At 42.2% G+C, this 12,924-nt stretch overlaps 1 protein-coding gene across 1 annotated transcript; it reads right to left on the reverse strand.

The window, feature by feature from the left end:
* Positions 1-3,346: 3,346 nt before the first annotated feature.
* LOC136444884 (glutamate receptor ionotropic, kainate 3-like) lies at positions 3,347-12,723 on the reverse strand. The gene is made up of 13 exons (XM_066442642.1): positions 12,478-12,723; positions 11,830-12,032; positions 11,616-11,669; positions 11,163-11,438; positions 10,530-10,634; positions 10,217-10,324; positions 8,687-8,866; positions 8,019-8,186; positions 7,720-7,871; positions 7,010-7,128; positions 5,911-6,093; positions 4,895-5,147; positions 3,347-4,614 (listed from the first exon to the last, which is right to left on the reverse strand). The coding sequence occupies exons 1-13, from the start codon at positions 12,695-12,697 to the stop codon at positions 4,401-4,403; spliced, it is 2,235 nt and encodes a 744-aa protein (XP_066298739.1). The 5' UTR covers positions 12,698-12,723; the 3' UTR covers positions 3,347-4,400.
* Between the last annotated feature and the right edge of the window lie 201 nt (positions 12,724-12,924).

The following is a 12,924-nucleotide window of genomic DNA, read 5'->3' on the forward strand; positions in this document are numbered from 1 at the left end:
GCGATGTAAGCAGCAGCATATCGGCAGCCTGTCGGGACGACACAACCTTGTTACGTGCATAAACCAACCAATACCCGAGAGCCGGATGTTGACAACAGCACCAACATAAACACATTGATAAAAACATAACCAATATAAGATTCCTTTTAAATAGCACAAATAAAGATGTGGCTCGCCGTTGAATATTTGACCATATCTTTGGTCTTCTTCAGGATGCTGACCTGATTGTGGTCCGGTCGCCAATTCAAGGCTGAGTTGATTCTAATTGTTTTCATAATGTTAAATGCCAACACAAATATCATTTTGATACAGACATATCAATCTCTGACCTTGTCCAGAATGACCTTCACTACATCAACACTCGTCATCAGAAGCACATTCCGCCCAGCAGTGCTGACGTTATACAAAATGGCGCCCGGACCGTCGCCGTCCTCCTTGTCAGCTGGAATCTCCTGGGACCAGAGATGAAACCTGCGGGAGGCTGCTTCATTGAGCATGGCTTCAAAGCAGCTGTAGAACTCTGTAGAATGGTGTGAGTAGTCATGATCGTATCGGGTAATCATTGACATTTCAGCGGCGCTGTCTATGTGATATGCAAACATGGTCAAACACCACACTGCCAATATGATACTGCTTGTAAGTCAACATCAAATTAACAATGCTCATTCAAGTGGCCAAGCTAAGTTAAGAAAATAGACTTGTTCAGCCAACGGACCGGAGTTTGCACAGCAGTTAGGTAAGTGAAATATGCTTCCTTCGCCGTTTGGTAGCAAGCTGTTGCATCACGGACCACCTAGTACTGGTGCATTTATTCATCGCACTGGTATTGGATACTTCCCACTCACCTGACCGTTTGTTGTACAGCATATAGGTCTCTCTCCACCGCAGGGCCTCCATGACATCAAACAACATGGTTGCCAGTTGCTCTGGGGACGGGAACATATCCAGTACCCTGGAGCGGAGAGCTGGTGTATCCGGATCCGGTTGGTACATGCGCACAACCACTGGGGGCAGCTGTGGTCCGTTTGGAACTCCGCAGGTACAAGAGGAGGGTAGGGGGGCCATCAGAATCAGGGCGTGGAGGGGGTGCTGATCACGAACTGGAGAGCAAGAAGTCCTGTTCATACTCTTAATCTCGGTAGAGATTGCTTGCAAATGCTGGCACTTGGAGAAAATTATCACTATCTCAGTTACAACAGAGGGTCATCAATCAACCGACATGGTCTGCAGTAAGCTAATGAGTAGTTACCTATCGAGTTGATTGTCCTCTCTTTTCACATGCCCGTTTTTCATATTTAGGGAGCAGGAGAGGTTACTGGGGCATAAAAACGTATGCAAATTCCGACCATGTTAATGGCCAGCTGGGACACAATATGGCAGCGAAGACGGCTGGAGATATTTGAGATACAACTTCGGGTTCAGCCGTTGAACTCCCTATAGGATGACACCATGACTGCTATGCTACTTTTTTCTCGGTATGATATTCTCTCGTGTCATTTACGTTCTTGTCTTGCTACGCACCACTATTCACCACGTGAGAATGTCCACCCACCTTGCTGAAGGGGACAGGCCGTTGTGCTTTTGTCAAGCCGAAAACTGGTCAGCATCAGGTCATTGCTGCTATTGAGACCTCGGGTACTAGATGTCATCGCGGCAAGATAATCCTCTTCCCCGTCGTTATAGACAACACCTCACACAGGAAAAAAACAACTAGTTAAGAATTGGTAACATGGTAAGAGCTTTCATTCAAGTTTCATGGTGATTGTCTGCAGAAACTAGACTTTATTCTGTGATAAAGGCTTATATGATACATTCCAGACAGCAATAGATACGCAACGTTTAGTAACTCCAAATTCCAGTAGAAAGGTTAGATAGTGTGGCTGTTTTTTAAATACACAGCATGTTGTGAAGTGATAGAAATGATAAAGCTTTCTTTCAACTTCCAGCATCGTTGATTAACTTGGTTTACATATAGCTGTCTCACGATACAGAATACAAAAGTATGATTACCAAATAAACCCCACTTGACGTGAGGTACATGTAATAGTGTCCATAACAGGGTTCTTGGCTTTCCCTTTTGTGCTTGCGTATTTTGAGGGTTTTTTTTCTGATTGAATATCAGTTCTAACTGAATCCGAGTTCTAACATGTTTAGGCTGGGTGACTTGCAAACCGGGTACTATATCAGAGATGATATACAATTAGATAACCGCACAAAAATAAAACATCCCAGACAAGAAGCCCGCTAAGTAGGCCAAAATGTAACTTTAGTTCACCTACCAACGGTTAACCTCTTTCCGTCACCATGGCAACTGCAGAGCAACGCCAGGAAGATCCCCATCGTCCAAGCAGGAGGACCATGGCAGCTCAGTGCCGCCATCTTTTTCTGCTACATGCAGGCGATTAACGTTTGCTGGAGCCAGAGCAGTATGACATGCCTACACGTACATCATACGCGGCTTAATGGCACGTTGTAGTGGCTAATGTCGTGTGTCTAGCTAGTGCTTATCGTAAAAGAGATCTGCAGAAACCAAATCATACGTGACCTAACGTTATATCCGATACTATATGTTAGCCCTCACAGTGGTCCATTATGGTTTTGACTTTGTTATTCGGGTTTGATTCCTTGTAATTTCAGTAATTTCACCCCTAGCTATTGAAGGCAATCTCCCGCATTCTAGATGAAAACGAATTCATCAATCGGTTGACCTGCTTTATTTCGTTTCAGGTTTCTAGTTACGTGCATTATTCATAAGCTTGTCATGAACTTGAAGTGTATATCTATCATCGGTTGTACGTTGCAGTTCTCGAAGGAGAAGGATAAAAAATATAATCAAATGGGATTGCTGCGTGTTTTACATCAGCATCCTTCAACCCTCTCACGTCTTTTTTTCTATTTCATTAATTTTATAGCAAACGTGGTCTTGTAATTCTTCTTGGCGCATTTACTAATGAGCATATCTTGTCTTTTTCACTAACATTCTGAGGAAAACTAAAACTACATTCGTACTTCTTTGTCCTGCTACGATTCTGCGATCTGCGAAGATTGTTAATTCTTCTTTGTATTTTGCCGACGTCTTTGCTCTTGTCATTTTAGATATTCATGTTTATGTCCATGTCAATTTTCTGTATTGTACACAATTTCTGCCATAGCCCAACTATAAAACCTTCTCAACACGTAATTTTGAACATAATACGTTAGTACAATTGAATCTCATTCAGATCATCGTGTATGTTATGAAAGTAGACTTTGACCAACTGGAAAAGCCAATTCTAGCAGCTTAAAATACGTTTCGTCAGTCACCACAACCTCCAGCTGAAATGACAAAGACAAAATAACGCAGAGCCTGTTGTTACAGTGTTAGATTGCTTACACAATCATTGTTTATGCAGCGTTGTTCCATGGCCTAGCGGCCTAGAAATACAACACGGTCTGCGCTTTTAACAGGAAGCGTTACAGTTTCTTCACATATGTCCTTCAGGAATGGGAATACAAATAACTGCTCAAAAACATCACATTGTGTCCAAGCGTCTGAAATCTGAATATAGCAATACGCCGTACGGTTAATATTCTTTCTAACAAAATCAACCAACCCACTTATAATTCAAAACGTGGGTCACTTCATTTTCCACTACCTTCAAAAAATAAGTCAAACCCAACCATAGTCAACCATAATTAACATAGAGCTTTCAAAGTAGAGTACGAGTAGATAACTATTTCGATTTCCATGTATCTCCATGTACTTGTTTGTCTGCAATTAGCCTTTGGGCATAAACTTGCAATAAAGTTATCTTATACTCGACTGCAGTTCCACATACAGTATACTACAGATAGGTTTTCCACTTTTATCCGCTTCCATATGACGGGAAAGTGGACTTGAATGTTGGTGATGTATGACACAAAACCACGAAAATACACATTGTAAAGGATAATATGAGAACAATTATCTGGAGCAACGAATCTGTCGACATGGCAAGAGAACCTTCCTCCACCTAGTATACTTCTGCAACACAAATAAGTATTCTCTTTAACGCTATCATTCAAATCATCTAAACCAACTTTTTAAAAGTGGGGAGCCGCGAACTTCAATTCACCCTAGTGCAGTCTAGTAGTATGAATATTATATATACATTTATATGTTTATATGTTTGAAATATAAAACCCCAATAGTTATTGATGACCTCTACTTAGCATACGGAGGCACAAGCTACAATAAAAGTCTTTTGTTAATTCATTGTCAAGCATTTCTATTAGTAAGTTTCATCTTATATATGTTGTTTCGGTGGTATATTTCAAGCAATGATAGCGAGTGTGATTGCAGGTTAATTGACAACCTCCGTGAACTGTCCATGCTCCTTGTTCTTGCACTTGGTCTAAACAACCTATAGCTTGCAGTTGAACTACACGCCACCACCTTCTTTGGCAAGCTCACTGGAACGTCCCTTATTGCACCACTTCTTGAACTTAAAATGCACCCATTCCATGGCGAATACCAAAATGGAGGTTCCTATCCCAATCATGAGATAGTAGAAAATCCCATCCAATTGTTCCATACCCAGCACGCCATCGAGTGTTGATCCCGTGTAACATTTGTACTTCTTCATGTTAAACCACCTGTAAAAGGATGGAAGAAAAAATCTTCAAATTCCAGTAGCTTTGTGTGCCACAATAAAGGGGAATCTAGCGACGATAGGAGTGTAGCACCAACCAAAATGTCCTAATCATGACCCAGGTTTGAACCGGGATTTAACCCAGTTAGAAACATATTGGAACCGCGAGTTCAACTGTAAGGCTGCTACCAGTTGAGCTATAGGGACATCCATACACCTTGATGTACATACATCATAGTATGTTGTTTTCCTTAACAGCAACATTTCTATCAACATAAAATCACCTATTCTCAAGGGCGTCCATCTGCCCGTCCTGTGCCATCTTCATCAGAGCCAGGTTGATCTCGGTCCGGTAGGGTGAACCGACCGGAAACGGAAGTGCGGCCTGATACTTGAAGAAGTACTCGTCGGTGAGGATGACCATGTCACACCTCTCGTTGAGGATCTCATACTCGTAAGTTGCGGGGGAAAGGAAGATGAAGTCGCCTTTAGCAGCGCGCTCAAACGCCTGCCGGGATTTGTTCAGGAGGGCCTCATCTGTGAAGAACACGATGCAACGACTTCATCACTCAGAACTCAAGAAAACAATCAGTGATAACTGCATGTGTGGTACGATGGCGGAATGTATTTCAGTGCTTTCATAAAACAAAAGAATTCAATGACTCTCCTAAACATACCATTGTTATGGTCATTTGATCATATGTCTATGTGATGACTAGATACTCGTGATTATATCTGGACAATGAATGGCGGGGACCAGCTAACGTTACTCAGCAAGACTAAGGTCCATTTAAAAGAATAATGAAAACTTAGAGGAAGAGATACGTGTTGGTCACACCGTGAATACAGTATCATTTGAAAATGTTTCCCGTATACTATGACACTTTTCTCATTGTGCCTGAAAAAGGCATCAACGCCAATGTTATCTACAAACTGAAATGTGAAGAACCGAACTGCAATAACATGTACATTGGGGAGACAAGTCGACCACTAAGCCAAAGGTTCAATGCACATTGCAGAAAGAGCGCTAACTGCTACTCCTCTGCCATTTTCTACCATCTAAAACACAACCAGGGACACTCATTCAATCTCGAATCCACGGACATCCTAGATCGTCAAGCCCGCGCTGGTTCGAACGGGGAGTTAGAGAAGCAATATACGAGAGGATGTACAATCCTGCCCTCAACAGGAAAGGGGGTCTACGCGTTGAACTTTCAGGTACTTGGGATAATGCACAGTTATTTAAACATCAAATTTCACATGCACAGGTTTGTTAACATACATGTAAAGCTGATTCTACCTGAATTCTTGTCAAGATATCGTCCAATGGTCTTAAAAGGCTCCTCCTGAGACTTCTTCAAGAACTTGACGAGGGTGTATCCCTTGTACGTCCCGTACGGCACGTCCGTCTGTCCGGCCAGATCGGTCAGGCTCCTGATACTCCGGTCTGCTGAAGTCTTGGACAGGAAGGCTGCCAAGTTGGCTGGAAAAATACAACGTGTATATACATATCTAACGTCCAATGAAAATCTGCTATTCGATGCCCAAAGTGGCCGGACACTTCCACAACGTTTATGGCTATGGCTCTCTAGTAACGACATCAATACACAAGCCGCTTTCCAACTCAAAATTATTCCTGAAGTATCTTTCACGAGAGTGAATCAATAAGTAATGCAATGCTCACTTTTCATCGGGTTGAAATTTGGCAAAAAAGGTTAATTCTTGATCTCATTTTGTTGATCAGATTTTTATGAGCGACAGAGAGATTTGTCGGAACATCAGTTCCTCTGGATCTGACCGACTTAAAAGCACTCTAGGAAGCTGACATTACACCTGTATAACGGTTCGGAGAGCTCATATCTCCATGAACTATTCTGATTATGCAAATGAATGCATCATTTACATAAGCTATGGTTGGTCATGAACACCTTTAACTAACTTACACATGTCGCCATATTGGCGGTCCAATCATTTACCAATTAGATTAATTATGTCACGCTTTTGCATAGATTATGCAAATTAGGAATAAATTTCTATAATTTATATCTGTTAATGCTCCACCTATCATAAACTACATATGTAACATGTATCTGAGACCTATAATGGAAAACACTGCAAATATAGATTTTCCTCATCAATTATGCAAATTGAGTCCGAATTTGCATAATTTACATTTCATTATGTGCATCTCTGTCTAAGCTATACCTACATACTAAATATGGAAATCCGTTGTTTTTGTTCAGTTATTCTTCTTGAAGTTATTCTTCTTCGAGGATTTTGACAAAAACGCCCCTGTAGTTCCAGAGCAAGCTGCTAGGGTGACCAAACCTACACCACTTCTTCTTCCTTACATCACAAGCTATCTGCTACCAAAAAATTAAGACCAGTCTGTGGCTTACCAGTGTAAGATGCGACAATAACCAGTACCAAGAACCACCAGGCACCGGTGAGCAGTCTTCCTGCGGAAGATCGGGGAAGAAACTCCTGCCCCTGACACACAGCCGCTCCAAAGGTAGACCTACAAGAACGCAAAAAGAGTCTGAATAAGGCTGTCTTTTATTTAAAACATCAAGGTCTTATCTTGGATTGACAACGGCGTAAGAATGAATGGCTTTAATCTCACTGGAGTTAACACTAGCGAAGAGTTGTTCATCAAAAGCTGCTCATGTCAAGATGTCAGGCTCACTGAAGGGTGGTTGTCCATATATGAACACACATGGGTCCCACGTCAAAGGCTGCTGTTATTACGTGTAAGCTTAACTTAACTACGGCGCGGTCAGACTTGTCGTAGATTGTCGTACGATTTTCATGCCTTTGAATTTTCATAATCTCCAAGCAGATCTGACGGTTGCAATGACCGTATCCAACTGGCAAAACGAGTTTTTATTGCAACCGGTTTGCCAGTTGGATACGGTCATTGCAACCTTTAGATCTGCTTGGAGATTAGAGTTTTCAAGCAGGGTGTGGCAGAACCAAAACCCGACAAGGATAAAAGACAGCCTTCTCAGTAACAACACAGCTGAAGTTTCTACAAAACGTGCATTACTATCCCAAGAATACCCCCAGTTTGCGATCGCACGACTTATGTAACCGGTAACCGAGCCCTTACCAGAGACTGTTGCCGAGGCTGAGGTTGTCAGCTTTGTCTTCCGACACCTCTCCCCTTCCAGCGGCTCGAGCCCACTCGTACGGGTTCAGACGACCGTTTGCCGCCACGACAAGACTTACTCCCACAGCGGCGGCCACAAAGGAGAACCACACCTGCATTCAACACACGTGGAAGATACAACGATCTTCTGATTCGGCAGACAATGTTGTTAACATGAATTTGAAAGTTGATGAATGTAGTAAAACTGACAGAATGACCTGACCAATTGGCGAGATGGATGAAAACGTTTTGAAACGCACCTGTGCAGAAAATGGTCCAATGAATTGGAATATGCCTTCACCGCCATGACGATTTGGCTTCTTCATGGTCAGAAAGTAACCACGAGTCCGTATGGGGATGGAAAACTCGACTTTGTCAGAGCCAGTGTACCCGGTGCGCATGGAAAAAGCGACCAACAGCAAGTCATACTGTTGGCATAGAGAAAATCATTCGCTCTTGTGGTAAACCGATTAAGAGCGAAATGGTAACAATTCTAAATCCATTTCTACTTTCTCCAAGCAGTGGAAGATGAATGCATAAACCTCATATATATACTGTACAGCACAAACTTTCAGCGTCTGCTAGGGATAGGGTCCAGACGGACCCCATTAATTTTTTGCTCAAAAATATATTCTTATGGTTCTTTTTGTGATTAGTATACCATATATCTATGAAGAAAATATTGACAAATTTTGGTGTATATAATTGATGACCGGTAGTGTAATTTATGCAACAACAAAAAAAGAAGAGCATAAAACTTACGCATTTTGCTAAAAACAATTATTATCTTCGACTGATCTATTAGTCTTATTAGAAAAAAAACAATTCTATAAGGAACGAATGGACATCATATGTCCTGCTTCACCGTTGGTATACCCGTGCAGGAGAACGATACAGCTGCGGGCAAAACGAAAGAGTGAGGGCCTACCTTCTTTGACTCTGCCGCTTCTATAATCATAGACCGCCTCCTGCTACCAACCGTGATATCCCAGGTGAAGTTCAGGCGGGAAGCCAACATCTCCAGCATGTCTACAAAAAATCCGTGGTACGGAGTGGAACCAACCTCAGCACTTTTGCCTGCTGTTTTCTTCATGAAGAATGGTTTACTCTGTGGAGCAAGGTCGATTTGACATAGATTCTTAAGTGTCGCGGTAAACGTAGCCAATTCAGCAACCCTTTTTTTGGCGACGCCTCAGGGGCGAGCCAAATTTTTACTATATTGTGTGCAGATTGCAAGAATTCTAGGAATTGTACAGGAATGTGAAAGTCCATGGGACGATAACTCAAGAATGCCTGGATGCATTGTCTTCATATTTTGTAGGTGGGTAGGTCTGTGGGAGAGCTTGTAATGATTGGATTTTGGGCCCCCTAGCAACTTTCTATGGTACTGCAGGGGAACTCTCACTTTTCAAATCTCGTCTTCTGAACATGCTATAGTCATGATTTTTAAGTGGCGGATAGCTCTTTGTTAGAAAAATATGTCCTGTAGATTTGGACCCCCTAGCGGCTTTTTTTGGAACTGCAGGAGCTGATTTTGACTCAAACTTTGAAAGAGAATAACGCAAGAAGGGGATGACAGATCATCATAATTTTTGGTGTGTAGATAGCTTAAGTGATGATTTGCATAATGATATATGCTAATTAGGCAAATCAAGTTCTGATTTGCATAATTAATGAGGACAGGTTATAAATCAGCTGCATTCTATTATAGGACTCTCAAACACATGACATATGCAACTGAGAAAGAGATAGATATCGATAGATATCAATTATGCAAAATGATACTTAATTTGCATAATTAATGACAAAATACTATAAATCCATAGTGGTAAATGATGGGGATTTCATTTTTGCACCATTTGGAAGTTAAGTAAATGTGGCCACTATTAGACACAAATCTTGCATAGAGCGCCTCATTTACATAATTTATGAGGAAATGGTACGATATCTTTTTTTGTGAAAACAATATATTCATACATTGGACAACTTGTGTTATTTTGGTAGAGAAGGTGATCGACTGATATGATTTATGCCGCTTATGCGAGGTCCTTATTTGCATGTGGGCTAAAAACGAAAACGTTAACAGAGACCACCGTCGCCATGGCAACATCTTTTTATGTTGCCAATCTTGTTTAAATTTAGAAGTACAGTAACAGAGACCAAACACAAGGACACTGCACTGCACTGCACTTAAGTACAAAGCTTTTATCACAGTGTCACAAAAAGCTAAGCAATATCAGACAAGGACAAACTTAAGCAAGTTTCATCAAACAAAAAGTAGGATAAATCATATATGACTTAACTAATATGACATCAAACTGAATCCAATGACATATACAAGCGGTATAGAAATTAATACAAATACAAATACAAAAACAAATATAGCGAATTACAGCAATAATTGACACCCCAGGTGTTCCTGAAAGAAAGAAGGAAAGAAAGAAAGAAAGACTCTTACCAGAGTGGCAAAGACGCGAAGATGCCGTCCCGAGAGTAGGTGAGTGTCGATGGGTTTCTGCCATTCGGACCGGAACGTGCACATGCCTTCTGCGGTCCATATCCCCACCTGCAGACGGTAATGATTTATGTGAATTCAAGTTCCAATCAGCCAGTCAAGACTATAGATTGTGTAACTTAATGTTGAAATCCTCTTTCTTACACAGATGCAAATATGTATTGTCATCTATTCCTTATTCTCTAGATGATAAATAAGGAAGCTGCATGTAATGATGAAGAATTCAAGATGAAGTACATGATGTGATGCTGCTCACCTGTTTTGTTTCCCCTTGAAGATATTCATCAACAAAGACAGGCATGTTCTTTCTCTTCCCACAGCTGTCGAAGGACACGTTGCCGCTGTATCCCGAGAGGTTTTCCTGGAAAATCATAAAAAGGCGTTAGAACCCTTACAAGAGAACTCTCCCCATGCACATAATACCTGCCGTGTCCATTGGCCACATGGCAAGCAATAGTCCCAGACATACCGCCCCAGTAGAAGTAGGGACAGAATTCGTAGTCGGCCTGAAACGTCTTCAACCAGGCAGACATCCGAGTTGACCCCAGTTTATCATGTATCCATCCGCATGACGCAACAACTAACATATGTCCTTACGATAACTTATCTCTTGAACTGACCAAAATTTGACCAAAATAGGAAAGCTTAGACCCTACTTTTTTTACCCAAAATGTCTCCAGATTGGGCCACAAGTTGCAAAAAAAGAAGGATTTCAAGGATTTTAGGGTGGCATATAATCGTAATCCCAGTTTTGGCACTCCACTGCGCAATGCAACTCTGACGTCTGCCCAAGAAGCTGACAGTTGTTACCTGTCATATGTAACATTGTTTGCTTCATTATCTGCATCTTGATCTTGAGGTACGAATGAACAGTCCATAAGAGTCTTACCTCGGATATATAGCTTGTCATCTCTGCCTGGCAGCCCCCCTCTCTCGGGGCCAGGTAAAGCGAGCCCTTCCTTTCCGACCTCCGAGAGTCCGTCCCCAGGTCCGGAGACAGACTGGTCACCAGCTTGACTGAATCCAAAGCCAGCCTCATCCTGTACGTCAGGGGTCCATCAGGCGAGCCACGCCCCCAGGGTGGGGCTGTCTCGGGGAATGGGCGGAGCAGGGTCAGGACCGCTCCACTGCTCCGTGCGCCCTGCAGCTGACTTTCTCGGACGTCCTGAAGAAAAAGATAAGAAATCTGACTTTCCTAGACATATCTTATGTATTTTGCATCGAAATCTTGACATACATTGCACAATACATAGTTAAACTTAAAGCTATTCTAAACAAATCTGGGTGTGGAGGCGTCTCAATTTTTTCAAAGTTAGATAGCACCAGACTAATGTATACTTACGAAGCTTGTCACAATCCAATGGCTCTGCGATGTAAGCAGCAGCATGTCGGCAGCCTGTCGGAAAAGGACGACATACGTATTGATATACATTGCAAATGTCTATCAGTTAGGAATAAGGTCATGTAACAGTCTGGTAAGTTAAACAGACTATGATGTCACTGGATGATTTGTAGAATTCAAAGTGGCAAGCAATAAAGAAGTCCAAATCTCTGACCTTGTCCAGAATTACCCCTACGACGTCAGCAGTTGTCACCAGAATCACGTGCTCCCGTCCGGCTATGCTGACGTCATAGAGCGCGGCGTTCAGAGCCTCCTCGTCCTTCTTTGTAGTCATGGCAACTGGAACCTCCTTAGACCATAGGCTAAATCTGCGACGGGCTGATTCGTTGAGTAAGGCTTCAAAGGACCTGTAGAACTCTACAAACCAGTGGGAAAATCAATTGTTTTATGGTCTGCAGTCATCCTTCCTTAACAGGGGTTACAAAGCGTACAGTTTGGTAAACGTAGGGCTAAATACTTTGGACTAATGCTTCTAGCTATTGCCTCTTGAATCTTAAACTTACATATCATATATCTAATAAAAAACGTATTTGTCACACAACAGATCATAATGACTTGTCATAATCTGAAGATATTCAAACAATCTTAATGCTGCTTTAAAAAATCTCAAGCTACTTTGAAAAACATATCAAAATACTTGAAAGGGGTGCTAAGAAACCTTGAAAAGATCTCAAGATGTTTTCAAAAGATCTTAAGATGCTTTGAAAACATCTCAAGAGGGTTTGACAAAAGATCAGAAGACAATCTAGTTCTGGTGTATCTATCTACCGTACAGTACTGGTATTGGATACTTCCCACTCACCTGACCGTTTGTTGTACAGCATATAGGTCTCCCTCCAACCCAGGGCCTCCATGACGTCAAACAACATGGTTGCCAGTTGCTCTGGGGACGGGAACATGTCCAGTACCCTGGAGCGGAGAGCTGGTGCATCCGGATCCGGTTGGTACATGCGCACAACCACTGGGGGCAGCTGTGGTCCGTCTGCAACTCCGCAGGTACAAAAGGAGGGGAGGGGGGCCATCAGAATCAGGGCGTGGAGGGGGTGCTGTATAGGAACTGGAGAGTGGGAACTGGATAAGTAACTAAACTCTACTCTCCAAGCAGAGGGGTATTTTGACGTGTTTTGAGGCGTTTTGTCGGGCTTTCTACTTTGTCATTCAATAATCCGGCAGGTTTTTGACGTGTTTTAGGCGTTTTTGTCGGGCTTTCTACTTTGTCATTTTTCATTGAATGACAAAGTAGAAAGCC

This window comes from Branchiostoma lanceolatum, chromosome 11, assembly GCF_035083965.1.
Source record: "Branchiostoma lanceolatum isolate klBraLanc5 chromosome 11, klBraLanc5.hap2, whole genome shotgun sequence".
Lineage (NCBI taxonomy): Eukaryota > Metazoa > Chordata > Leptocardii > Amphioxiformes > Branchiostomatidae > Branchiostoma > Branchiostoma lanceolatum.

Bases quoted from the DNA above. Each gene is read 5' to 3' on its own strand.
- LOC136444884 (XM_066442642.1), bottom strand. From the start codon at position 12,697: ATGGCCCCCCTCCCCTCCTTTTGTACCTGCGGAGTTGCAGACGGACCA. The intron at 8,187-8,686 runs GTAGGCCCTCAC...CTATGCCAACAG, and splicing joins AAGCGGCAGAGTCAAAGAAG to TATGACTTGCTGTTGGTCGC. The intron at 7,872-8,018 runs GTGCGTTTCAAA...TGTTGAATGCAG, and splicing joins TTGGACCATTTTCTGCACAG to GTGTGGTTCTCCTTTGTGGC.